We start from the raw sequence: 27,375 nt of genomic DNA on the forward strand, positions 1-27,375 counted from the left end.
TATTTCTAATATGTTTACCGTTATTGTTACATATAGAAATTGCTGAATGCAGGAGGACTGATAAAAGTATTTTATTAAGTGGAATGATACATTTCCATCCTGGGCAACTACAAAAAAATAGAGGCGGGTGAGCGAGGATTTCTTCTGTTGATTTCTTCCCATGGAGCCGGCATGAAAACTATTTTAGTTTAGTTAACTTCTGTTTTCTGGCAGGCAGGTTAGCCAGCCACTCTGCACTCTGCAGCTGCTAACAAACAACAGAGACGTTTATGAAAAACAGTATGGATTGGATAATCACATCAAATAAATTATATAGAGATGGTCCGATACCATTTTTTGCTTCCCGATACCGATTCCGATACCTGAACTTGCGTATCTGCCGATACCGAGTACCGATCCGATACTAGTGTGTCATATATTTTATTATGTTTTAAGAACTGTATACTACTATCCCTGTATGGATGTGATATTATTTCTATCTTTGTTGTCGGTCTGGCTCAGGTTAAACTCTTTATGAAACATGAATGCCACAGAACTTTCTTTTATTATCCAGTTTGACAGTCAGTTATAACGGAAAAAGAACATAAATAAACTACTTTTAACGTATTTTTTCTTTAGGGCTTTATTACGTGGTATCGGATCGGTGCATAAACTCCAGTACTTCCCGATACCCAGCGTTTTAGGCAGTATCGGAGCCAATACCGATACTGGTATCGGTATCGGAACATCTCTAAAATTATATATAATGTAATTTAACAGGCCAGGCAATCATACTTTATCAAGGCTAAGCTGTTAGTTTTCAGGCGTTTCCTTTGGCATATCTGGCTCTCGAAAAATGGGGGCATTTTCGAAGATTTTGAAATTATTCCAGACGCTTGACACACACACACACACACACACACACACACACACACACACACACACACACACCTGTCTGAGAATAACTAATTATAGCCTAATTAATTTTAATGCATAAATGAAAAATGTGGGATTACTATTCTTATTTCATGAGCTATTTGGGATTTTTGGGGTAATGCATATATGATGAGATGTTTTCTGTAATTTCTCTCACAAAAGCGCCATTAACACTGAAAACGTCAATGTCAACAACGTCTTTGCTTCTCACTGAAAGTCTGTTGAAGCACTAAGTTCTTTCCACCACATAACCTGCAGCTTGGTTTCTGTCGTACACTATCTACTGTAGATATAGTGTATGTAGTAGATGTTGCCTGTGATAGATGGAGGATTGGTCCTAACAACGTGATTGATGTGTCACAGCTCCTCTCTTAGCCTGAATTTAATTTCAGACGTCTTTTTTCCTCTGATTCCATTTCACATGTGGTTATTGCCAGACATTGCTGGCCAATAAAAAAATGAATATAACAAAATGTTAGGTCTTCACATCTGCCTTGTGAATGCAGCTTTAAATCAGAAGCTCTTTGCCTTAGATTTCCAGCCCTAACTCTGTCCAACACTGAGCTCAGGGCTCAAACGCCTCACTGTCTCTGCTTTAGCATTCTGGATGGCAGTGGAGATCTATTGATTTGACTTGATTGAGCTGTTAAATAAATTTGGAGTCAGACGTAATCCAATTTTATTGCTGTCCTCAGTCTTTCTACAGTGGTGCTCATACGTTTATGAGCCCATGCTAAAGTTGACTAAAAAGAGGAATAAAAAAATTTATCTTAATGCCTTAATTAAAAGAAAATAGGAAAAATCCAACCTTTAAGGACACCAATTTTCTTTGTGAATGAATAATGTATCGTAAATAAATAAATGTTCTTCCTTAAAATACAGGGGGCATAAGTCAGTACACCCCTATGTTAAATTCCCATAGAGGCAGGCAAATTTTTATTTTTACAGGCCAGTTATTTCATGGATCCAGGATACTATGCATCTTGATAAAGTTCCCTTGGTCTTTGGAATTAAAATAGCCCCACATCATCACATACCCTTCACCATACCTAGAGACTGGCATGGTTGTATTTCAGTTAGCCTAATAGCTGGTTTGATTGCATTGAGAGATGATCTTATGGAAAGTACCCCATGCCAATCTCTAGGTATGGCTTCTTCATGAAGTGGACAATTCACATATTCCACTGGTTTCACCTTGTCAAATGTGAGAAATTGCTGTTTTTCTGTTCTATATAATACCAACTGAATAGCTTTAGGTTTTGGACTGTTATGTATCAAACAAGCAATCTAAAAATGTCACCTTGGGCTCTGAGAACTTGTGATGTACATATTTCGCTATTATCTGACAAAAAGTCAAATAATAGAGAAATATGTAGACCAAACAATCTAAAACGAAAATAGTCGCAGCCCCAAATGACATACTGTGAGTTAATTAGGCAAAAACCAAAAAATATTCAAGTGCTTATCACTTTACTAATACAGACCGTTGTGCACAGCCATTCGCTGATAAGTCTCTCGAAAACAACTCATATATTAGTCTTTGCTACAGCACAAAGTTTGCAGCAGGACTCTCAGTACAGCAGCAGCACCCCTGCAGCTGTTTGTGATGTATGAAAAGTAATCACGTCCTCGTCGCCAAGGAAACGTGTTGTGAAACACGTCCTTGTGTGAGCACCTATGTATCTGACCAACATCATCCCTCCTCTTATTACTCACATTACAGAGATGAGGGTAAAATCAATAGGGACTTAGCACCAGGATGTATCATTAAGATAACCACGTCTCATCACTTTCTCCAGACCAACACCCATTCTTCTTCACAGAGGAGGGAAGAGGGGAAAATAGAGGATCTCAAAGAGAGGAAGGGGCAGTCTACAAGCAGCATATACTCCATTAAATGAGAGGAGAGTGTACATAAAACACAATCCAGAACGAGAGAGGAAAAGACTGACAGATCACATACTCATCAGTTTAACAGAAAAACGGTGTAATTCTTCTACGAGGCGACTCAGGCAGCAGATATATACTGTATAGTAGGATGGATGGCGCTGCTGCATCCCTGCTTTCGATTTTAATCTCCCACTTGTCTTGTGTGACATGGCTGTGCATTTACATGGAAATCCGGCTTGTAGCTATATAAATCGCGCTATTAAGTGGTGACAGGAGCCAACAAAGCCTTTTGATACATGCGTACGGGCCGAGGCGGCGCTCACGCATTAGATAAAACCTCTCAGTTAATGTTACACACTTGTCACTCAGCCAGGAAGTGCTGCATTGCAAAGTTTGACTCGGGTGAGCTTACAGTGCACATATCTGAAAGTCAGGGAAGTGATTCATATCGGCTTTTAAAAGGTGTTTGAGGCCTTTGTTGCACGAGACAGGGGTCTTAAGAAGCTCATCCAACTTGACCTCCTCAAGACGAATATGAATCTGAACAGTGATGATTCACACTTCAAATAGCCAATACACTGTTAGATTACGGGCATTGTAATGGTAGTTTTTTTTCAGTGAACTGTAAGTGGTGAATCCTGCATAGATCCTTCATTCAGCAGAAGCTTTGCGGAGAGCCCAAACTCAATGTTTGTATCCTCTGTGATCCCTCAGGTAAACACACACACACACACACACACACGAAGAATCCACAGTAAGACACAGCATGCATGCATTGCGGGTGGAGTGTGTAATGATGTTGCCTCCTTGTATAAACTCACTTTACAAGTTGTACAAGGGATGTACATAGTTTGATCTGGTTCACATCAGTAAACAGAACACACTGCTGGAGAAGCAGTGGTGAAGCTAGAGAAATGTTCATAACAAATGTCCAGCAGGATCAACAAGACTCACAGTTTATAGGTAACTATTTTTCTTGCCTACTACACATTTGATTCTTCTGTTAGGGGTCCAGCAGTCCTTAGTGCAAATGTCTCCCATCCTCACTCTTTCTTAGATGAATCTCTAAAGCATTTTCTTCACCCCAACACAGGTCACGTCTTCTGGGGTACCAGGGGCGCCGCTGTGACCGTCCCCTCCAGCGTCTGGTTGGCTGGGAGAGGTGGAGGGCTCCAGTCCGGCTGGTAGAAGTGGATGTCAAAAGTCCGTGCCCATTTAGCGAAGACCCGCTTCTCTGTGATGAAGCGGTGGTGGCTTCCCCGCCGCCCACGCTCATGAGAAATGTACATGGCACACTCATCTGGACCACGTGGCTCGTAGTAGTGGTAAGGGACTGAGTGATGCTGAGGCTCCCTGCAGTAGTAGTGAGAAAGGAGAGATGGTTGACATTTAAAAACGCTTCATGGGTGACTTAAGTTTCATGTGACACCACAGAGTGTTTTTCATTTCGTGGGGATGGAGGGGGACTGATCTGCATTCATTTGTCATTTGTCTTTGCATGGATTACACAACCAAATTTAGCCCATTTAAATAACTTTTAAATGCCACCTGCACCTCAACACTGAATAAAAAAACAAATGAAGAAAAGTTTGAGCATGACTAATTAAAGTTCTAAAAATGGAGCCTCGGAATAGTTCAGGTAGACCCGACGAACGCCATTCTATAGTCACATGTTCCACACAGTACATCATCTAATCGTGTATGCTCTCTTTCACAATAAATGGTCCATATAAATAAATAGTAACACAAAAGAACACTGAGCTGTGCATCCTCGCTGTTGCCTGCTTTCAGAAATGTAACACCCCCGTCCTCCTCGCCAGCCTCCCCCCTGTATTGGTATGCTTTTATTGTGTCAAAACAACCTACATTTTTTTATTTTACTCAGTTTATGTCCTTGAATTTTGTTAATGTTGATTCAGTTAATCTTTTTCAGACCAGCAGATGCATCGCTCACACACTACCCTCATCTGTCTGTCAAAGGTAATACATACTGTCCCAGTCAAGATGTCAATGGAGTCATTTATCTTCATATATTAATTACCATACCATATTTTGGACTGCATTAAGTTTTTAATATTATCTTGTAGCAAAAACAAAATGAATCTAGCCATCAAGAGAATAATATTGTATGTTCGCTTCTCTCATAATGCTTCAACAGCAAGTGATTAAAGAGTGTTAAGCCCAGCAAAGGATATTTTTGGCTCATCTTTTGTTTCTTTCAAAATGCTTGTTCTGTTTATTTAGTCTATTCTTCAGAGACTTTCATCATCATGTTTTCTTGAAGGTTTGGGAAACACTGAGCCTCCACCATGTTGTGCTGTTTTTTAAAATAAAACTGACTGGCTCATATGGCAATATATTCTTTTTGTTTCTTTGTCCCAATGTCATGCACAAAACCTGATTTTGGTGAAACTGAAATTGCTCAGCAGTCTAAAGTCCATGGCACACAGTTTTTTGTCATTCCCTAGTCTCTCTGCACGGTGAAATAAAAAGCAAAAATGCCTATAAAAATAAGCTTAAACTGGAAAAAGATGCACATCACCACTGTTTTCTTTTTTTTTTTTACTACGCTACTGCAGTGTTAACATTGTCCCATGTAATTACATGCTAACAGCAGTAAACAATGTCACCTTGGCTGCCAGTGTCGTTAAATACTCCCCAGTTCGGGTCACATTACTCCTGAAACATTTTTCTGTTAGTAATATTTGGTTTAAAAGCCTTTATTTTTTACTGTAGAATCACAACTAAATCTGTACCTCAAGTTGTGCCGAAAAACGCAGTGTTCATCCGTCATTTCAAGCAACACAAACAAAGATAAGGTATTTCAGTCATCGGACGATTGGATTTTAAGTTACTTTAAGGTATCAGAAAGACTGCATTAGCCCTAGCCAAGCGGAGCTAAACACTGCTAAGCTAGTGCTACAGCCATGGCTACATCCACACCTCCTGGTGAGTCCCCACTGTCCCGCAAAATAACATCGCTGTTCAGGAATGCCAGTAAAGAAGATGTTCGTTGGATGTCTGAGGAATTAAAGAGGGCAGCGCACAGGGTACTTAAAAACTTCACAATTTCAGTAAGTGAATAAAAAAGAAAGAGAAAAGAGGAGGGCATCGAAAAACACTCACACTGTATTAAGATGTTTGGGTGTATTGGTTATTTATTCATGAATGCTTTGGCTTCATAAACGTCTACCCTTCATGTCCATAAAACATATTTGACTTGACATTAGAGAAACATGTTTTTTGAATTCTCAGTTGGATCACATCCAGTAAAATCTACTGACTTCACTCGTTGTGACAACTAAAAGGGTTGTCAAAGCCAACAATTTGTTCAAAGAAATAATGCTGCACTTCCCTCATTATCATCAAGATTGAATTTGTGCCTAAATCCAAAATAAAAAATCAATCAGAACCAGGAACAAAGATATATCGAGCATTTTACAGTTTGTATTTTTTTTATTAAGAAATCTAATAAGATTTGTTCCTTGTCCAATAAAATCCCCCAGTTAAAGCGTTGGCTGAGACGGAAGAGACATGAGCTGTGATTTCAAACCAATAAACTCTGCTAATGAGAGGCTGGATGAGTTAGTTGCTATATGAGCAAGACAGAGTCAGATCTGACTATGTATCCCATAGTTCTTTGCATTTATGCTGCTTGGAACCAGCATCATGGCCACGGTGTTGTAAACTGCTTAGTGAATATAGAGGGAAATAATATTTTATTCTGAGATGTATGGAAAGTGAACGCTGCTAAAAACAAAATCCTTTTTGTCTATTTGCCAAATACTGTGATGGTACCTGCTCCTGGCTTCCGCCTCCCCACTTCTTCCCTTTGAACATCGTTCCAATAAAACCTTGTTTTGTGAAGCCTTGCATTTGGGTCCGTTCTGTCTCAGTCATAACAAATACTCTGTCGCCATGGCAGCTGTATAATTGTTTTGTGACAAAGTACTTGCTGTATTCATCTGTTATTTTGGACATTTTGTCATTTGTTAATTTGGTGAATACTGTATTTCCGTAAGTTTCATTATCAATGTCAACCAAAAAGTCTCTACTAATAATGAGGACATTTAGGGAAACTTTATTTTAGTTATAACTGCATCTCAAAATTTTACATAATTTTTTCCAACTATTAAATGCTGCTTAAATTGGTTAAGTAACATCTACTTCATGTAAAAAACTTGGTTCAAATCTTGAGTGTTTCTCTATAACATGTAATATTAGTTACTTATAAAGCAACCATTTAAGTTAAAAAACATTTAGGTATTATTTATAAAGATTTTAACACCTAAAAACTAAAATAACCTGCTTCAACAGGTTTTTGGTGGGTTGGGTTGATCAAATTTGATTTACAGTTTAACACTTTATAATAACCATCACTGATAAATGGTAAATTGATTGTTAATTAAACTTAAGTTAATAGTTATTTTACGGTTAAACAATTAAATTAAAAATGTGTATTGTTGCACAACGTTTTGTATATTAAAGTATTTGTTAATGATTACCAAATTATTTGTAAACCTTTAAGAAACCTTTAGAAAGACACGCCAATAAACATTATTTGGATGGCTATAAAGTTGCAACTGATGATTATAATACCTTGTTAATGGTTAATAAACACTTTGTAACTGTGTCTGTATCTCCATACTGAATAATCCAGAACATGTCATAAAGGATGAACAATTCCGGTCTTATCTCAAATTCATACCACAAATAAAGCTTTCTTTTGCTTAAAATTTTGGGAATACAACTTGTGTATCCTCTACAGCCCTCAGTAGCCGATAATCAACCCACTGGATTGGATGTTGTTTTTGACTCTGTCTGCAGAGGATGAATGAGTGGAAAAATGGGTTGTATGGTGTGACATACAAGACAAATATAACCAAACAAAAAAAGGTGGATGAAGCCAGGGGAAACAAAAGGAGAGGGTTTGATTGTCCATAGCTTAAGTAGTGTAGCAGGGAATTAGACCAAGTGATCGGAATCTCCCTTCAAAAGGGGGCTAAAGAGGGAACAGGGTATATGCAGGAACCATAAGTTTATAGTATTACAAAAATGTCATAAAAAAAATCATAGTATAGTGTTACAGTCACAGACATATTTACATTGTATATTTTGTGTGTGCCTAAATAATAGGGGTGGTACGGTTCACAAAATCCACGGTTCGGTTCGTATCATGGTTTTAGGGTCACGGTTTTCGGTTCTGTATGGTTCTTGTTATTTTTTCTTTTAATCTTCAACACTCCAGAAATATACTTCAGCATATGATATATAGCTAAAATTAGCTTATTGAATGCATGTTGCACAATACATGCACACAGTGGCAGTTCTATCTATTGTTTTATTTCCGCTGTCATCATAGGTAACATGAAATCCAAAATGTTCCCACACACCAGACTATATACGACGCTGGCGCATCCTCCAACTCCGGGCAGCCTTCCTTATCTCTCCCACTTACGATTTCTGCATGTGACGTGACCTGCAGCAGCAGCACTCCGCACTCCACCTGAGGAGCGGTTGGCGGCGCCTCTCAAAATCTGACGAAAATCTTTTAAACTGACCTTTGTCGATCAAAAAAGCAAACAGATTCAGCAACTGTATGGCCTATTTCTCGCTTAAAATGTTTTTCAGAAACACTTTTCGGTGAACTATTTTCGTAAAATACGAGATCGTATTCAGAACGAGATGCCATTAGAGTCTGTTTTGAAATTCGGGAGCAGCAAGAACCACGTGACGCGTTCATCCAATCAGCTGCCATGTGTTGCGTTTGTCACGCTCATCCCCCTCGTCGTTTCCAGTAAGTGTTTTAACATAGGTGTCGAAAGTGGGCACTACGGCAGTAAGTGGTTAGTGCACATTAACAGTGTACTGACGAACTGTGCGACACACACGCGCTCTGAACCGAGACAAGCGAACCGAGCGGTTCAGATGTTTTTTCATGAACCGTACCACCCCTACTAAATAATGTGAGAGCTCTCTTCTCCTTTGAGAGTCTGTGCTCTGACAGGTGCCCTTTCCAGCCTATCAGTATGTGCAAGTGATTAAGTACCATTATATATATGTACTGTATGTCCAAGTGCAGAATATATGTATGTGCAAGTGTTTAGTACCAGTATATATGTATTGTATGTGCAAGTGAAGTATTCAATTCTGGTATCAATTCTGGTATAACATCTCATACTGCTAGTGCTATAACAATTGTGTGTAGAGTAAGCTTTGATTGGTAGCCTGTTGACAGCTGTGGCTTTCTTCAGTCCGGTGCTTTTCTTAGCTAGTTAACTTAGCTCCAACGTTAACTTGACTCCTAATGAACTATAAATACTTTGTGCATATAAAGAACACTTCATGTAGCTAATTAGCTAAGCTAATTGTATATACCATTTCATTTTTTGAGTTTGCGTCCATCTCTCCACTTCCTTTCTATTGTTGTGCTTTGACACCCCTAGAATGGGGTATAGAGAGGATGCCATAAAAAAGAAATCATAGTATAGTATGTCATAAAAAGTCTTTAGTACAGTATGCCAAAAAAGCTCATAGTACATTATGTTGAAAAAGTCTAGTATAGTATATAATAGTGTCGAAAAAAGTCACAAAAGCCTTAAAAAGTCATATTATAGTATGTCCAAAAAAGTCATAGTATAGTCGAAAAAAGTGATAGTATAGTATGTCGAAAAAAAGTCATACTATAGTATGTCAAAAAAAAGTATGTCATGGTATAGTATGTCATTGTATAATATGTCGAAAAATTTCAAAAAAGTCATAAAAAGTCATAATATAGTATGTCAAAAAGTTAGAAAAAAGTCACAGCATAGTATGTCGAAAAAAGTCATAGTATAGTATGTCGAAAAAAAGTCATAGTATAGTACGTCGAAAAAAAGTCATAGTATAGTACGTCGAAAAAAGTCAAAGTATAGTATGTCAAAAAAACTCATAGTATGTCGAAAAAAGTAAAAAAAAAGTCATAATATAGTATGTCGAAAAAAGTTAGAAAAAAGTCACAGCATAGTATGTCGAAAAAAGTCATAGTATAGTATGTCCAAAAAAGTCAAAAAAGTCATAGTATGTCAAAAAAAAGTCATAAAGAGTCATCGTATAGTATGTCGAAAAAGTCATAAAAAGTCATAATATAATGTCAGAAAAAGTCAAAAAAGTCATAGTATAGTATGTCGAAAAAAGTCATAGTATAGTCGAAAAAAAGTCAAAAAAGTCATAGTATAGTCGAAAAAAATCATAAAAAGTCATAGTATAGTATTGTCAAAAATTGGGTCCATATCCATTGAAAAAGGTTTAACAAAGCCATAGTATAGTATGAAGTATAGTTAAAGTCATGAAAAGTCATTGTATAGTATGTCGAAAAAAAGTCATAGTTTAGTATGTCAAAAAAAGTCATAGTATAGTCGAAAAAAGTCATAGTATAGTATGTCAGAAAAAAGTCATAGTATAGTATGTCGAAAAAAAAGTCATAGTATAGTATGTCAGAAAAAAGTCACAGTATGGTATGTCAAAAAAAGTCATAGTATAGTATGTCGCAAAAGTCATAAAAAGGATGTCATAGTATAGTATGTAATTGTGTAGTATGTCGAAAAATGTCATAAAAGTCATGAAAAGTCATAATATACAGTAGTATGTCGAAAAAGTAAAAAAGTCATAGTATAGTATGTCGAAAAAAGTCATAGTATAAGTATGTCGAAAAAAGTCATAGCATAGTATGTCAGAAAAAAAGTCATTGTATAGTATGTCGAAAAAGTCATAGTATGTCGAAAAAAGTAAAAAAAGTCATAGGATATGGAGTTAGATTTGTGTCTTTATTACATAGAGAGAAAAAAAAATGTTTGAGAGAAAAAGTTATCACACTGATAGCAAAAAAGCATTTTATGAGAGAAAAAAAGTATTTTCTCATAGAACATAAAAAAACTAGAAACTAGCTCACTACTCACTAAATAAGGAGTGAAACTATCTAAATCAACATATTCATTTGGCATTTCATTTAAAAATAGTATAAACCAGGTGAGTTTGCAAGTTTACCTAGCATGATGGCTAATTAGCGATTAGCTTTACTAGCGATTAGCATGCTAATAATATAATACACATTCATGCTATTCTTTGTCCATGTCAATCTGACAAACACGTCAGTAATGGCAAACTAGCTTACATTTAAGATAGCCTATTTAAGTGTCAGTGTCATAAAAATGCCATAAAAAGTTATAGTGTCATGAAAATGTCATAGTACAGTAAATACAAGCATAGTGAGACCTTTGCATTTTCTCCCTCTCATATCTCACATGCACACAAATATATAAAAAAAGTCAGTGTAAAGTTTTAATATTTGTAAAGTTAGCCCGTTTACTGACATGTTTAAAAAAATAATAATAATAATAATTATATTCAGGCAATTTAAGAATTCCAAAAACATCTCTAGCCACACTGACATTTCAACCCGTTCTCATTCCGAACTCGTAAAATAAGGACGTTTGGATAGTGGCTGTCAACATCTAATGCAACGAAAAAGGCGTCTTTCAGCGTGTTTGTGTAATGCACCGGGGAGAGCAGCAGTTAGATAGGATTTAGCGAGTAGTATGTAAGGTAGAATTTCCGCATAAGGAGGTTGGTTGGGGGGGTGGATGAGTCAAACACAGGACTTTCACCCAGGAGAGCGGGGTTCCTGCTTGTCACGGTACAGTGGCTTTGAAATTTCCATTTCCAATTTATATACAATTTCATGACAAGGAACTTGAGAGTAACTTAACTTTTTTGTTGTTCTAAACAGCAGAACTCATCACACAGAGGGAGGTGACTCATCACACAGAGAGGCAAGAAGACTCACTTAAGTTGTTCACATATGAAAGTATATTATGCATAACAACTAAAACCATTAATTATTCCATTGCCATGAGGACATCCATTACCCGCATGGCACAGCGGATGGACACATTTGAGGAAAAGATGGATGAGCTGCTCATGCTCTTAAGGAGCTCCCAGTCACCTCCCTCTGCTCCAGTCGATGACGTGTTGCTGTCGCCCTGCTCGACAGTCACTGAGCTGCAGGAGTTAGACAGGAGTCTCGGTCAACAAGAGAGGAGGAACAAAATGGTAATTAAGTGGCCCTACCCTGCCCTAAGATAACACTATATAATTGCATAAATTCAAAATGACTTCTCTTACAAAATGATATTGTACAAGCTCTCCACTTTGTTCTACATGTGTAATTTGTATTTCTATATGTTTTACAGCAACTTTTCCTGACAACTTTTGGAGGTTTGACCAGAGGTACTGCCATCCGTCGCATGCTACGGCGAGTGGCAACCAATGACGTTGTAAAACCGTATAGCCTGCAGGGCAGAAAGACAAAGGCGGCCTTCCAGGACCTGACAATCTGCAGAGTTATAACAGGCAGGTGTTATTTTATTGTTCACATCAGTATTATGCTTAGCTTGGCTGATAAGAGGTTTTAATTTGACTTGTAACTTTGCTTCTACTTGCTACTCTAGCGGCCTCCCAGAAAAACTTCACCGCGCAGACTGCAGCAGACGTGGAGGACCCCACAGTGCTCCCCCCTCACAATATGACTAACAGCCCAGTGTCAAAGGTGGACTCATTCAAGTTTCTGGGCTCCATAATTTCCCAGGACCTGAAGTGGGAGTCTAACATCCTTAAAAAGGCTCAGCAGAGGATGTACTTCCTACGGCAACTGCGGAAGCATGGCCTACCACAAGAGCTATTGGCCATCTTCTACACTGCTGCTATCCTCCTGCCTCCCCTCTGGCAGGCGCTACAGATCCCTGCACACAAAAACAACCAGACACAAGCTTCTTTCCCACTGCCATGACACTCCTGAACTGCTGATAAGTGGGGTATCCCCACTTTGGCCATTCACCTACACATTACATACTTTATCATTCCAATATGCATTTTGCACTAAACATTTATACAATATATTGTGTTAATGTGCCTATATGTATGTTGTCTCTATTGTACAGTATGTGTCTATATGGCCAATAAAACTGAGTCTGATTCTTATATAAATATATATTTATTTTTTATTTTTTGGTACCATGGTTGTTAAAGTTTTTTAAAGGTTAGGGGAATGTAAAAAATAATGTTAGGGGAACGTTCCATAAACTTACTTAAGGGTTAGGGGAACGTTCTCTAAAGGTTACAATGATAGGGGAACGTTTTCTAAAGGTTACAACGGTAGGGCAACGTTAGGGGAACGTGCACTAAAGGTTACAACGGTAGGAGAACGTTAGGGGAACGTTCCCTAAAGGTTACAACGTTAGGGGAACGTTCTCTAAAGGTTACAACGGTAGGGCAACGTTCTCTAAAGGTTGCAACGTTAGTTCTGGGAATCTTCTGAGAACGGTCGCTATAACCAAAAACTAACGTTCCCTTAATGCCAGGAAAACTTTCCATGGCAACCAAAAACGAACGTTCCCAGAACGTTCTGGGAACCAAAAATTGTTACCTGGGTTGCTTTAGTCGTTTTTTTTCTTTCCTCCCGCCTGTCACAGAACCGTAACCCCACCCACAACCCTTTCCTAAACATAACTGCGTCAAAAGGGACGGCAATAGTCCCGACCAAGTGCGTTTACTTATAACGCTAAAGGGACGGCGCTATAGAGACGGCAATAGTCCCAACCAAGCGTGTTTACTTAAAGCGCTAAAGGAGACTTTTAGCGTTAATAAGAACGACAAAGGCACCTGACCAAGCGTCCATATTTTACGAGATGGCTGTGAGAACGTGTTGGACATTTTATGAATATATTTATTGTTTTAATCTTTTATTATCAGGTGGACATTTTGCTATGAATTTCTATACACTTGAAGGGACTTCATATACAGTTTTGCTTTAAAAACTCTTAGTGATGGTGCTTGTTGGTGAGCTGATGATTATGTTTTACATGCAGCTCCATTGTCTCACCTGCAGAAGTCAGGGGCAACCATGCCATAGACATTGATCCGATCGCACAGCTCCAGGGCGATGGTCATGGTGAACCAGCCGGTGCTCAGCCAAGAGTTTGATATCCTTCTGCAAAGCAGAGGAGGAGGGGAAAAAGAAGACAGATGGATTTCATGCATGGGAGATCACAAGTACCATATTGGAACCAACTGGAATAGACAATCAAAAAATCTGATATCTGCATATTATGGCAGAATAAAGATTTATCTATATCCAGAGGTCGATTTTTCAAGTTCCCTCGCAGCTTCATTAAAATACAGATGGATCCTACATATTGACTGATACAAATGAACCCTGCCAAGTAATCAAACTCTTAATTAGAAAGTAGTCTTGGTGTGCATGTAGTGCAGATACTGTAGTTGAAATGACAAAGCTTCAGCTGCAGAACCATCTGCCTTGCTTTCACACTCCAGTTTCTTAAGTCAAGTCTGCAAAGAAATGAGCACTAATCACAGGTTCCTGAGATACGCTGGTATGAAAGAAATATGAAATACATTTTTATTGCATTAGTAAATCTCTAAATCTAAATGTCCATCAGAGTGGTTTATTTAATAGGGTTGCTGTCAGATGGAAAAACATGACTGATTAACATATTTTTTAAGAATCCCTAGTTGGTTTTGAATAGATTTAACAGGCTCCAGAGTTATACAATTTCAAACACCACTTCTAAAAGGACCACAAATACCTTCAGTTTAAAGTGGAAATAACTTTAAAACTAAGCAAAAATAACTAAAACTTTGATATTCTCATTCTAGGGTTTTGACAGCAAAATTAATGAATAAGCCCTAATGAAATATGCGGCAATGAGAGAGAACATTCTAAAATATAAAATACACTAAAATGTTTATCTTTAAGCTTCTTACATTCAGGCTGCAGTATAAAGAAACGGTATATCTTTCAAAGTCATTTAAAAAAAATAAAAATAACTACCTTACATTTATGAAATACCAACGTGTTTAGGATGTGTTTTGTCGACCTGATGATTAACTGACTGCAAACCGTGTTAATGACCCCAGTGAAATTATAAATCACCCAGTCCGCCACTTTGGCTGACTGAAATATCTCTACAACTATTAAACAGATTGCCATTAAATGTTGTACGGACATTCATGATCCTCAGAGGATGAATCCTGATTACTTTTGCGATCCCCTGACGTTTTCTCTAACGCCACAGCGTGACACATTTTTGGTTTGGAGTGAAATATCTTGACACTTACTGGATGTATTGCCATTAAATTTGACTACAAATATTCAAAGTCCATTGGAAGATAAAGTCAAATTTTTTTTGTGATCTTCAGAGCTTTCATTTGCTGCCAAACTGTTTCCCAGCGCTTTGACCACTGTTTGACCAAATACCTGCAGAACTAATAACATTACCCATCAGCCTCAGCAGTTTAGTGCCAATGTTAGCATGCTAACAGACTAAACTATGATGATGAACATGGTAAATATTACCTGCTAAACAGCATGTTAAAACTGAGCATGTTGGCATGCTGATGTTAGCATTTAGCTCAAAGCACCGCTCTGCCTAAGTGTAGACTCAAAGTCTGTGAGTCGGAGCTGCTAGCTCTGGTTTTCACAAAGCAGTAGGGACACAAAAACTTCATGGTGTTGATCTCTGGCTCGTTGGCGTGTAGCCACAGCTGTAATCACTGCCAAGCACAGTCATGCATGGGGTTTAGCTGTTGTGGACCAAAGCACTTTTGGAACAATCATTATTCATCAAATCAATGTATAAATTAGTTTCAGTGAAAAAGATGCATCACAACTGTTCCTGTTCCCTCACACACGGTGTAAAAATATTCAAGTATGAGCTGATATAACACAATTTAGCAGAGATAAATTTGAATCCTTAAGCTGAATCAGGCAGAGCTGTGCATCTCTTCATGCTCCCCTGCTGCACAGCTGAACCTCATCTTGACTGGGATTGTGATTGTTGACCAGTGGATGTCTTCATGTATCAGTTATCAGGTGCATTTTAGGATGGGCACTTTGGAAACAATGAATATAAGTAACCCCTGCATCCTTTATTATAATTATAATTGTCATTTATGAGAAAACAAATAATAAAACAAAATGAGTTCTACTTAAAGCATTGCATTTACATAAAATAAACTTTCTCATTAAATAATGAAATATGTAGTAGTGCCACCTGTAGCATTCTGCCATCAGTAAATGATTGCCCAATTGTAATGTTAGTATAAGATTGGCCTACATTTTATTGTATTTTGCATGAATCCAACAGTTGTCGAGACATTTCACTCAACATCACAAATGTCAACCTCATGGTGGCGCTAAAGAAAAAGTCAGAGAATAACAAAAGTCATGAGATACACCATCTGGAAACATGTCTGTACACAATTTGGTGCTAATCCATATTATACATGTTCAGATATTTCACTGGATAAGTGAAAACTTTGGCCTGCTGGTGGCGGTGGATGAAATGTCAGGGGCTCAACAAAGTAATAATATATTCATCCTCTTAGTACCATGAATATTTGTATCAGATGTCATGGCAATCCATTCAGTAGTTGTTGAGCTTTTCCAATCCGGACCAAAGTGGTGGACCAACTGACAGGAACCCCAACCATCCATAGGAGTCATGCTGCTTGCGTGGCTGAAAAATTACTTTTCATTTTACTTTACTTTAAACACCTAAAACATGCGTTAAAAAAATCCACTCCAAAATATAAGGGGTTCTTGCTTGGCCCATGCTACACCTTGCCCCCAAGTTTCATGAAAATCAGGCCAGTAGTTTTTCCGTAATCGTGCTGACAAACAAACAAACCATAAACATAACGTCCCTGGCGGCAGTGATAATAATGTGAATAGGAGTGAGGAGACGGAGTATCAAACTCTTGTTTAAGTGCAGTTTGACAGGATGCTGCTTTCAGAAAGCTCGTTTCTGCTTCTCGTCTGTTCCCACACATTTAGCACCCACAGCGGCGGAGGTTTCAACTTGGCAAGACAGAGAAACAAAGCTTGGGCCTGTTAAGAAAAGTCTTCACAAAAACAATCAGGCAGACATCTCGACATCCTGCTCACCTATTGTTGATGAGGGGGACACATTTGGAGTGGAGGTTTTATACCTGGTTGTTTGAAAAGGAGTTTGTCCTATTTTCTCACAGAGAGAACAGTGTACGATGGATACACGTCAGGCAGAAATCCTTTAAGCCTGTTAAGCATTTGTATTTTGAACATTTCCCCTGCTCCCCCCTGGGAACTATTATAGGGCATACATTTTACACTTGAATTCAGTACAAAATTGCGTACAGTAACTATGGTGCAATATGTAGTAAATGGAGAGCCATCAGATACCTTAGTTTTGTTCTCTTTCAGCAATTAAGCAAACAACTCTCCTTTGTCATCCCTCCATTATTTCACCCCAATCTGACCTTTAATACAACAACCTGCAGGAAAAATGCATCCACAAATAGTTGCTTCCTGCGGTTTTATTGTGTTGCCAAACAACCCTAACCCTTCTGAAGCAATGCAGAGTGACAGTGTGATGAATAGTGACTACGCACTGTGGTCCGACTTTCATCTTTATTAGAGTCTGTCCATGCGACAAACAACAGTGTCGACTCAAAGTGATGCTATCGCAGCCAAAGCACAGACTTCTCATTTTCATTTAATTACGACAGGACCCAGGTTGTCTGGAACATGTTGATTTGTTGTGATATGCAAACACAGCCACTGGGCATTACTATGACAATAATCCACCCACCCCCACACACACACACACACACACACACACACACACACACACACACACACACACACACACACACACAAACACACACACACACACACCTTTTTGCAGATTAAAATACTTTCAAAGTTCAAAGCACAACATTTTGTCATCAAGCAGTCTGTGGTGGATGCGCGGAGGTCTTAGTCAGGAGGCATGCAGCTAATCTCACTTAAGAAGTCTTCCTCATTTCCTTGTTGATGAACATGCTGATGAATAATGTGGTGTGAAATGTCATGCTCTTAGCTTCAATGGCTGTCTTCAAAAAAGGACTGGAAGCAAGCTGTGAGTGGGAAGATGGATTTATCCCTGTGAAGGAGAACGGTGTTGCTCCTCGTGTTTACACAGTTCAGTTACTTGATTTTATTAAAAAGTAAAAATATTTGTATGCTTGTATTTAATAAAGTTGATGATTGGTTTCAATATAATGGCACTTTATAAATCACACCCTGCAGGCAGAGTGCTGTACTTTTTACTTTCGAGGAAAAAAATATCATAGATTCAAATTAGTCAGAAAGTGTATAATCTCTCTAATTATGAAAACAGGAGTTTATTACAGAAAGACAATTGTGCTGCTCTTTGTTGTTGCACTGTATTCATTTCTAAAAGAGCAAGTGTATTGTCTTTGAGTTTATTGTAATGGTTGTTATGTAACTGCTGAGAGTCAAAGGCCACATGAAGGTGTGACTATAGCTAAAACACCTGTTGAATATCATTATCTGTGTACTCGTAAGGACATGAAGCTGAAACATGTTAGTGAAAACAAAGATACAGCTTTTGTTGCGAAAGGTTTCTTCTCAACACTACAAACACCAGCAGGCATGTACAGTGTATGATTTATTTATACACAAGGTCTCTAATGACTGCAGTAATTACAGGTTTTTGGGTGTTGATTACTGATTTAAGGTACTTTGTTTCTGTATCTACTTGACTTCCATGCCACTTTCCGTCTGAGCACAGCTCCCATTTCTGTTGCATCACTTTTTTTGCAATCCTCAGGGGTGAAAACTGCAAGAATAAAGCTGCCATTTCTTTGGTTTGCACTCTTTCCATGCATGTTTTTATTTCCCTTATTATTATTATACTTCTGATGTTACTTCTTCGAGCAGCAGACTCTCTTTCCTGCTTCAGTTGGGTTTGCTTTTTGTTTCTATTTTGTCAAATTTTCTATATGTTCCTCCCTCTTAACATTGTTGTAGGCTATTGTTTATTATAAATTCAATTCATAGGGCTTAAAAGGATGCCGGGTTTGGTCACTGAATCAATATCAGCCAAGTGTTTTTCCAGGTCTGTGAACTCTCCGCTGCAGCTGTTGTTCTATTGTTCTCCGTTGCATATTGGGCCTACTGTGGCTTCTCTTATCCTCTTTCTAACTATTGAATTCACCACAGATTAGTTTTCCAGGTCTGCCTATGCTTTAGCTGGCACTGTTTCAGCTTTTTCAACAGCATTTAGATTTGCTGTTAAAGGGATCAAACCTGTGATGTGTGGTAACTGAACAAACCTGCCACCTACACATTTTATTCCAGCAAACTACACCACTACTCAGGCCAATGTATGTAACAGTGCAATACAGTGGGACTGTAAGCGATTACAACAAAAGCTTTACGGGGAACATAAATTACGGCATAAAAATGACTTTAATTTAACACAGAGAATGCAGAGGGACACCTGTTTTTCATTGCTTTTTCATTGAGTTTAAAATGGCTGGATGTGACAACATCCCACACCATCTTAATTACCTTTACTGAAACGACGTAACCCATAATTACAATTACTGGCTTGCAGGGTTGCCGATCACACAGTTGATTACCCAGAAACTTTGCTGTTAATGCTTCTCACACAGGCTCAGAGTACTTAAATCAATATGTTTCAGTTTTGTAAATTCAGTAAAAATATTGTTATTTCATAACGGTTTCTTTCTCTCTCTTCCCACTCTCCACAGAGCAGAAATTACCTAAAATAAGTCTCACAGATATTAATGCCTAATGCTAGAAAAGGATAACAGTACAGCAGAAGCTGCTTGCTCACTGTAAACATTTACCATGATTGCAAACACAGATCCTGAAGGATGGATGTCTGAGCTATTCACCAAATCCTCTTCTCTGCAATTTCCCCCTGACATCTATCTTAAAGCTGAAGTCAGATTCAGTCTCCAATGACATTCCGGACAAAGAGAGAGACACACAGAACAACAGAGAGTGTGTTGGGTAGCGTTATCATTAAGCATGTATGGCCACAGGGGTCCGTTTCAGGAAGGAGGTTTAACAAACTCTGAGTCTAACCCTGATGTCTGAGTTGATTTACCCTGAGATGGGAAACTCTGAGTTTTCGGTTCCAGAACAGCTGATATGAGTTGGTTCAGTCAACTTGGAGTAGGTTCACACGCGTGCACCACCACAATAAAAAGACAGTATGAATGGAGCCATGATACTATGATTCACCATGGTAACAACCACAAACAAACGGGTCGGCGGAAATAGTCATGCGCACAAACAACGAGTTTGAACATGTATTTCGTTAAAAAAGCAAGACAGCGGTTGCTGCTGCAACAGAGAGAGAATTGGTGTGGGAGAAAATTGCTGCTTGAGTCAATGCGTAAGCATTAACAGTGTATTCATTTCATATTTAATCACAGTTAGGCTAACTGATAATATTACTGGTGAAAACTGGAATTGTATCACACCTATAATTTCATTTAGGTGCAATCCCGCAGGCGAAAAAGTAAGCTATAGCCTACTAATCCCATTCTGAGGCTGCAGCACCATGATCATTAACAGAACTATAATTTATAATCATTTATTTCTTTTTAATGGCTCTCACTGGTTTGTGTCCAGGGAACAATACAAAAAACGTTTAAAAAATGTTTCAGAGCAAGTCACACTTTTCTGACAGCTACAGTGGCTTCACTATTACAGTATGATCCGCATCACCAATAAGAAAACTGCTGTTTGCAAAAAACGTAATGCGACACAAAGAATCTGCTTGGATGTTAAAGCATGCCCACGATGGTGGATGTTAGTGATATGAGGACGGATAAGGTATCTACATATCTGATGGACTGTGAACAAATGTGGAAATGAAAATACATTTAGTCGGGACTCAATATCATCTCCTGACGTAAACTCTCTGTGAAGTAATACAGCTTTTTCATCAACGGGATCGTCGACAAAAGGACATGACATGTTTGAGAAAAAAACGTTTTATAATCTGCCTAACCTGCCTAAAAAGTTTTATTTATTAAGTGTTTATTCATGCAGATAACAAACTGCATTAAAATGCGCCTGATACAGACTGAATGAATGAATGAGGAAATGTGAGAGAAGAAACAGTCTCTCTCAGGAGACTGAGAGAAACTCGAGGTTTCTTGAAGAAAAGCTGCTCCCGACCAGGTTAGGTTCACAGACTCAGTTACCATAGTAACTGACTCTAAGGTTAAGTTACCTCTCTCAGGGTTAACAAACTCAGAGTTTTCACTAAACCTGCTTTCTGAAACGGACCCCAGGACTGGGAACTTAGCTTGGACAAGTGAGTATGGCTTTACCGTTAAACACACCATTCAAAGTTGGCCCCTCCTCCCCGGCACAATGGCCAGAGAGAGAGAGAGAGAGAGAGAGAGAGAGAGAGAGAGAAAGAGAGAGAGAGTGCAGCAGTGATGGGTGAACTAGAACATAAAGAGAGGGAGCGCCATAAAAAGCAGTAATCAGAGGAATAGAAGGCTCTTCTCATATGGTTTTGCAGTGATTACGTTCTAAAGCACAAATAAACAACCACATGGGAAGGTGCTACATTGCTAGAACATAAGTGAATGCAAAGTTTCATCTCGTCTGTTTCTGTGTGTCTGTGTCAGTTAAACTTGTGCGTCGGTATGAGACACTGAGGGGAAAAGCTGCGGGTGGGAATGAGAATGGGCTGCACACGCTGCGCGCTGTTATTGGCTTGGGGTTACACACCCACGTGGGGCCCAAAGGCTCTGTGACCACGCCCAGAAGCGTCCCACACACAGGAAAAGAAAAGAGAATCCAGGTAGAGGGCAGAGTCTCTGCAGATACAGAAACCACAACATTTTTTTTACATTTACACCTTTGTTTACATGTGAAACAAGTTGCTCAGTAACCACAATTAAGATTAGAATTAAAATTAGAAGCAACATATAAGCTACAAATATGTAGAATTAGAAGTTTATAAGTGATAATCTTGTTTTGTAATTAATAAAATTATTATTATTATTACATATAATTCTATTGTTAGTACAGCTGAGTGCACCATGTTTAAATCAAAGAAAACCTAAAAGCCATTTGTCTCTTATGAAAGCTGATTTTCATAAGTTTTTAAATAAAAGAAACAGCTATCTTTAAACATGTTTAGTATTGTAAAATCTGTGTTTTGTTGTTACAGTCAGAGCTTGAATTGGATTTAAAAAGCATGAATCATGCACAATAGTTATTCATTTGAAGGTACAAAATAGTAATAACTGTGGTAGAATATGTTGGAAAAGCTATTAACCTTGAATGTTAGAAAAGTATTGACTGTGTTGCCCTGAAGGCCGGATGATGCTTCATTGTAACAACACAACAACTGTGTGGAATTGGTTTTGACTGGAAACGTTCCTTGCTTTTTTAAATGTGGTACTGATTTTACAGTTTTATGTCAGAATACTTACATGTTACACATTTAAAACGTCTTCTCTTTGGGCCAAAGTAAAATGAATACATTCACACTATTACTATTGTTATACATGTTCCTTTGTTCTATGAGCCAAGGTTAGCTTAGCCGTGTAACACTATGGAGATTGACCACAAAGAAAGGAGAAATCTAAGCTCTCATCAACCAGCCTTTCAATTGGACTAACATTAAAAGGCACATATTGTACCTCACGCCGCTGCACATTTCTACCTCATATTGCATCTCTTTGAGCAGGACCAGGTGCCTACTTTGCCTGATCATTACCATAACTACACCATGAGTGACTACATTTATTAGAAAGTTGTGGTACTGAGTAATAAGTATGGGTACTAGAAACCAAAATCTAACATGCCGGTACTTACACTTATACAGTTATACAGTAATAGGCTTAAATATGCAAATGTACCACACCGATATGATTTTTTTTAACCAAAACAAAGCATGCCACATATAATAATGTCACTGTAATTTAAAGGCTCAAACTGAAGATAATCTGTTAATTCTTTGTTTTCAATCAATGGATTCATTGTTGAGTCAATAAAAGTGTCTTAAAATAGTGAAAAAGCCCAAGATGAAGCTGTTAAATTATGTATTTTGTCCGATCATAAGTCTAAATTCCAAATATTCTCAGTTTACAATGATGTAAAAAAGCAACAAATTCTCAGATTTGAGAATCTTGAACCAACAAATATTTCCTTGATGAACTTGATTAATCTGAACCTCTTACTCGAAAATTGCTAGTTTATTTTCTGTATGTTGACTAATCTATTCACTCCATACTAATCTGCTAAATTCGTTGTCCTTCGTGCATCTCATAGTCAGAATCAGATTGACTTCCCTCCTTATTGCATTCTCGAACACTCATTGTGATAGTGACACACACCAATCTTTTCCTCACCTGTCCTTGCCGGTCTCCTTCTTGAAGAGCTCGTCAAACTGCAGCATCTTCTGCCAGGAGATGATGTAGACTTTGAGTTTGGGCAGTACCTGGTTCATCAGCCTCAGGTTGTTGTACACCAGGCCCTTCCCGTCACGCCTCATGTAGCTGCTGGGCCCCCAGAAGATGAACACTGTGTCCTGGCTGGCGTTGAGCAGCTCGTGGCGACTCCGCAGGACCCTCTGCATGCTTGAGTGAGCAATGACACGCAGGGAGGTGCGGCGGCCGACGTCGCGGGCGTAATCTCTGGCGGTGGGAGCGTCGTTCATGCGGATGACGCACTCGGCCCGGTCAATCTCTTCCCCCCGACCGCCTCCGCTGAGGTGACCTGAGCTGGTCACTAGGGCGCAAGTCTGGCAGTGCATCCTGGGAGGCTGATTAATGGAAGAAAACAAGAGTGAAGTAAACAAGGAGAAAATACAACTTTCTCATACAAATATGTATTGTGCATCAAAATATTTGGCCTCCTAATTCCCTGTGGAAGCACCTGCAGCACTGCCAGCAGAATATTTAGTTTTGCACCATATTTGTTATATATATATATATATATATATATCCAGAAGTCAAAACTGCTCTGAAAGTTGTGTTTAGCCCCGGTTTACACAGAAATATGCAAAGCAGACAGAAATGCACACCTAGGGGGACTTTGGTAAAAAGCTTTGTTATGTGTTTGAGGCAGAAAATGCTTTGTTGACAAATGGGTAGTGACAGAGCCTCCTGGGAATATGTAGCTTGTCATATTGCTTTGCGATTGGTAGAAACCCCGGGGTCTTACAAAGGATTCACCTTACATCTTTCTCCCACTCGCACACAACAGAGGAATGTGTCTTTACCTCCAAAACAACAGTCCTGATGCATAACATTCATATTGAATTCTGAACCTATAAAGTATTCAGCATATGATATATTTGATCAGGAACTCCATAGGAAACTCATGAAAGAGATTACTGCTGATATTAAAATACACATGATGAATATCGATTAAATATCCACACAAATCTGCTTACTACTTTAATCAATTTACAGTTTTATCACTTCATCAGACTGGTGATCGCAAACAAATCATCAATGCATCAAAATCAGGATGAAACAGACCTGATCAGGATATTTGTTTAACTTGGTATGCCTTTGTTTTGTTTCAGGCTTGGACAAATTAGTTAAGGGCATATGGATACCTATCTACATTTAGACCAGTGATAAATTAAAAGGAAAACCTGAATAATAATATGGAGAAAGATAACGAATGCAGATACTTCTACACAGGTGCACTGCATGGTACAGTTAAGCAATTAACACCCAATCATGCTCTGTGGCATGTATAAAAATGCTGAGCAGGCCTAGTTGATTCTGATTTTGTATCAAGATGGCAAGAGGAAAATATCCATTTTAATTTGCAAGATGGTTCATTGTTGGGGCATAAAAAGCAGGAGCTTCAGTCACAAAGACTGCTCAACTGGCTTGTGTTTCAATAGGAACAGTGACTAAAGTGACATCAGCATTTAGATCTTTGGGAAAGACATCAGTAAATATGGTCGAAAAACTTTGGTCGACAGCGCACATTCGATGACTGTGATGCTCGTGCGTGAGTGCGATATTTAAGGAAAAACAGAAGAGCAACTCTTCCTCAGGTGACTGAGATTGTCAATGCAGGACGTGACCAGACTGTCTTCAAGAACAATCTGTTGACAATTACATAAAGAGGGATATTATAGTAGGGTTGCAGGGTTACAAAGATGAATGTACATTTGCACAACCATAGGCACTGGTTTACAGAGATGTGGAAAAAGTGACATTGTCAGATGAGTCATCCTGAGAATTCTGAGTGACATGTTAGACAGTGCTCTCCACCACCAACATCAAAACACCAAATGAGGGAATATCTTTTGGAAGAATGGTGTTCCATCCCTCCAGTAGTCAGTCCCTCCAGAAAAACGCGTTTATGCAATCGCATAATTCAATGCATAATCAGCCAATTTTTGCGGGGGCCGCATTTTTTTCAAATACGCCGCACTTTCGCCGCAGAAATTGCCGATTTCCACGCAAAATATACGGGGCTTGCATGATTGCATAATCCCCGCATTTACGTTGCTAAAAAGTCACATATATCTTAGCAGAAAGTTGAAAAATGTTGCGTTTACTTCACACAAGAGCAGCCATTTTCCCCTGTTGTCATGGGAACGTTATGAAGTGACGTAATTACGCGACGTGAACATCATCGAAAAGCTGCAAACCCCGTGGTGAAGCCATGATGAAACCGCAGTTTTTGCAAGTTCCCACAATTTTTGCAAGTTCCCGCAATTTCATCGCATGAAATTGCATAAATATCCCACATATTCCATCGCATTTTTTAAGAAAACATGCCACATAATCAAGGATTTTTGCCCGCAACAATCACAAAAAAACTCCGCATTTTTCTGGAAGGACTGAGTAGAGTTCCAGAAACTTGTTGAATCAATGCCAAGGCGCAATGAAGCTGTTCTGGCGGCACATGGTGGCCAAATACACTTTGGATTTTCCTTTAATTTGTCACCAATCTGTATATGTATTTACTGTACTAATATACATGTTTGTTTATATATTTTGTATTTTTATGTTTTTGCTTCTTTTTTTACATTGCTCGTCAATTATCTTAAAATTATAGTATATTGTGACCACATGTTCTTTGTTTGTCTTTAGGCTTTATAGGTCTTCTCATGTCTCCTTTTTATTTTAATTAGTATTCATATCTAGTATTGTTAAAATCTTAAATAAAAAGTTAAAATTAAACAAACAATGCCCAGCCACTTAAGTAAAAAAATAAAATAGCTGTGTCACATATTCCATATTGACAAACCCGAGGAGGTATAGTAATCAATTAATCATTTGTGTCAAATTATAAGCAAAAATAAAACAATGTATGGTTCCAGCTTCTCATTTTGAATATTTGCTTCTACAGTAGCTATGTTAGTGAAATGAATATATTTGGGTTTTGGATTGTTGGTCAGACAAAACAAGCAATTTGAATATGTTGATCAGTAATGAAAATAACAGTTGCAGCCATATATCTAAACAGTAGAAACATATCTAAAGAAAGGGCATCCTGGGCATGTTCTACCAAATGCAACACACATTTTGTGGTATTTTGTTGATTTAAATTATATTTATGGCTGCAGTTATAAAAAATAAATGAATTTTTCCATCTTCCTGATTATTCGGCTGGGTTTTTTCCTTCAGTCATACAATTATCCCGTTGTTAGCTAGTGTTTTGAAAAGACATGCATTTGTATATGTATAGTTCATTTAGTATGTTGCCTCTTTTTTATCTCTAGCATGCTCATCTGAGTTTGTGCACATAATTCATTAACATAAACTAAAAATGTGTGTATGTTAAGCTGGTGTGTTTGTGGTGTGTGTGTGTGTGTGTGTGTGTGTGTGTGTGTGTGTGTGTGTGTGTGTGTGTATGAGTTTGTGTGTGCTACACATGTACTTTGTATGCATGCATGTGGGTGTGTCTGGGATTTTCCCCTGCACTGAAAAGCAATGCTATGCAAACAAGGCCCTGCAGATCCTTCCAATGCACCCTGGAATATCTCCCCAGCAGAAATATGGTGGTTATTTACATTCTTATAGCCATAACACATTTACATTTTCATGGCATTAACAAGAACCAATGATTATAAGCTGGATGTGTGTGTGTGTGTGTGTGTGTGTGTGTGTGTGGTGGGGGTGTCATTATCATCCTCATCTGCTGACTTTGACTTAGTGGCAGATTTCCATCTGAACAGCCTCATCTGGTTAATGAGCCCTTGAGGAGCAGGGGGAGAAAGACAATACAGAGAGGAAGGTGGGAAAGAGAGAAGAAAAATGATAAAAACAAACTAAAAAGAAAAGATGGTGAAAGCAAAAAGAGATATATGGAGGCAGTGAGAGCCACCTCGGTGCCATAGTGTTTGATGAAATGTTGAGCTAATGAGGTCCTAGCGGTCTACGCCATCACCAGCAGCAGCATCCATCTATTCCTCCCATCTCTCCCCACCGCCCCTCCCCTTTCTCACCTGGCAGCGACTTGACAGCAAATCTGGCTGTAGAGCTGCAGCACCAGTGGAGCAGGTCAGAAATCCCATTTTCACCTAGGGGCTTTTAAGTGGCACCACAGACGCTATTCTCTCTTCCTCTGTCTCACGCAGAATTTAAGTGGGCCTTGCTGGCCAGAATTGGCCTCTTCAGGGAGCTTGGTCAGGCTATTACCGAGAAATAGGC

At 38.6% G+C, this 27,375-nt stretch overlaps 1 protein-coding gene across 2 annotated transcripts in view; it reads right to left on the minus strand.

Moving 5' to 3' along the window:
* Nucleotides 1-55: 55 nt before the first annotated feature.
* Nucleotides 56-27,375, minus strand: part of st6galnac5a (ST6 (alpha-N-acetyl-neuraminyl-2,3-beta-galactosyl-1,3)-N-acetylgalactosaminide alpha-2,6-sialyltransferase 5a) — a 61,034-nt gene continuing 33,714 nt past the window's right edge. The window contains exons 3-5 of one of the 2 annotated variants that reach the window (XM_078264416.1): nucleotides 23,098-23,510; nucleotides 13,724-13,831; nucleotides 56-4,158 (exon numbers count right to left, since the gene is read on the minus strand). In XM_078264416.1, the coding sequence (XP_078120542.1) occupies nucleotides 3,900-4,158; nucleotides 13,724-13,831; nucleotides 23,098-23,510 (780 nt within the window). In that variant the 3' untranslated portion in view covers nucleotides 56-3,899. Of the gene's footprint in view, nucleotides 4,159-10,591; nucleotides 11,845-13,723; nucleotides 13,832-23,097; nucleotides 23,511-27,375 lie in introns of those variants that run through there. The other variant, XM_078264417.1, reaches the window with a different exon arrangement.

This window comes from Sander vitreus, chromosome 12, assembly GCF_031162955.1.
Source record: "Sander vitreus isolate 19-12246 chromosome 12, sanVit1, whole genome shotgun sequence".
NCBI lineage: Eukaryota > Metazoa > Chordata > Actinopteri > Perciformes > Percidae > Sander > Sander vitreus.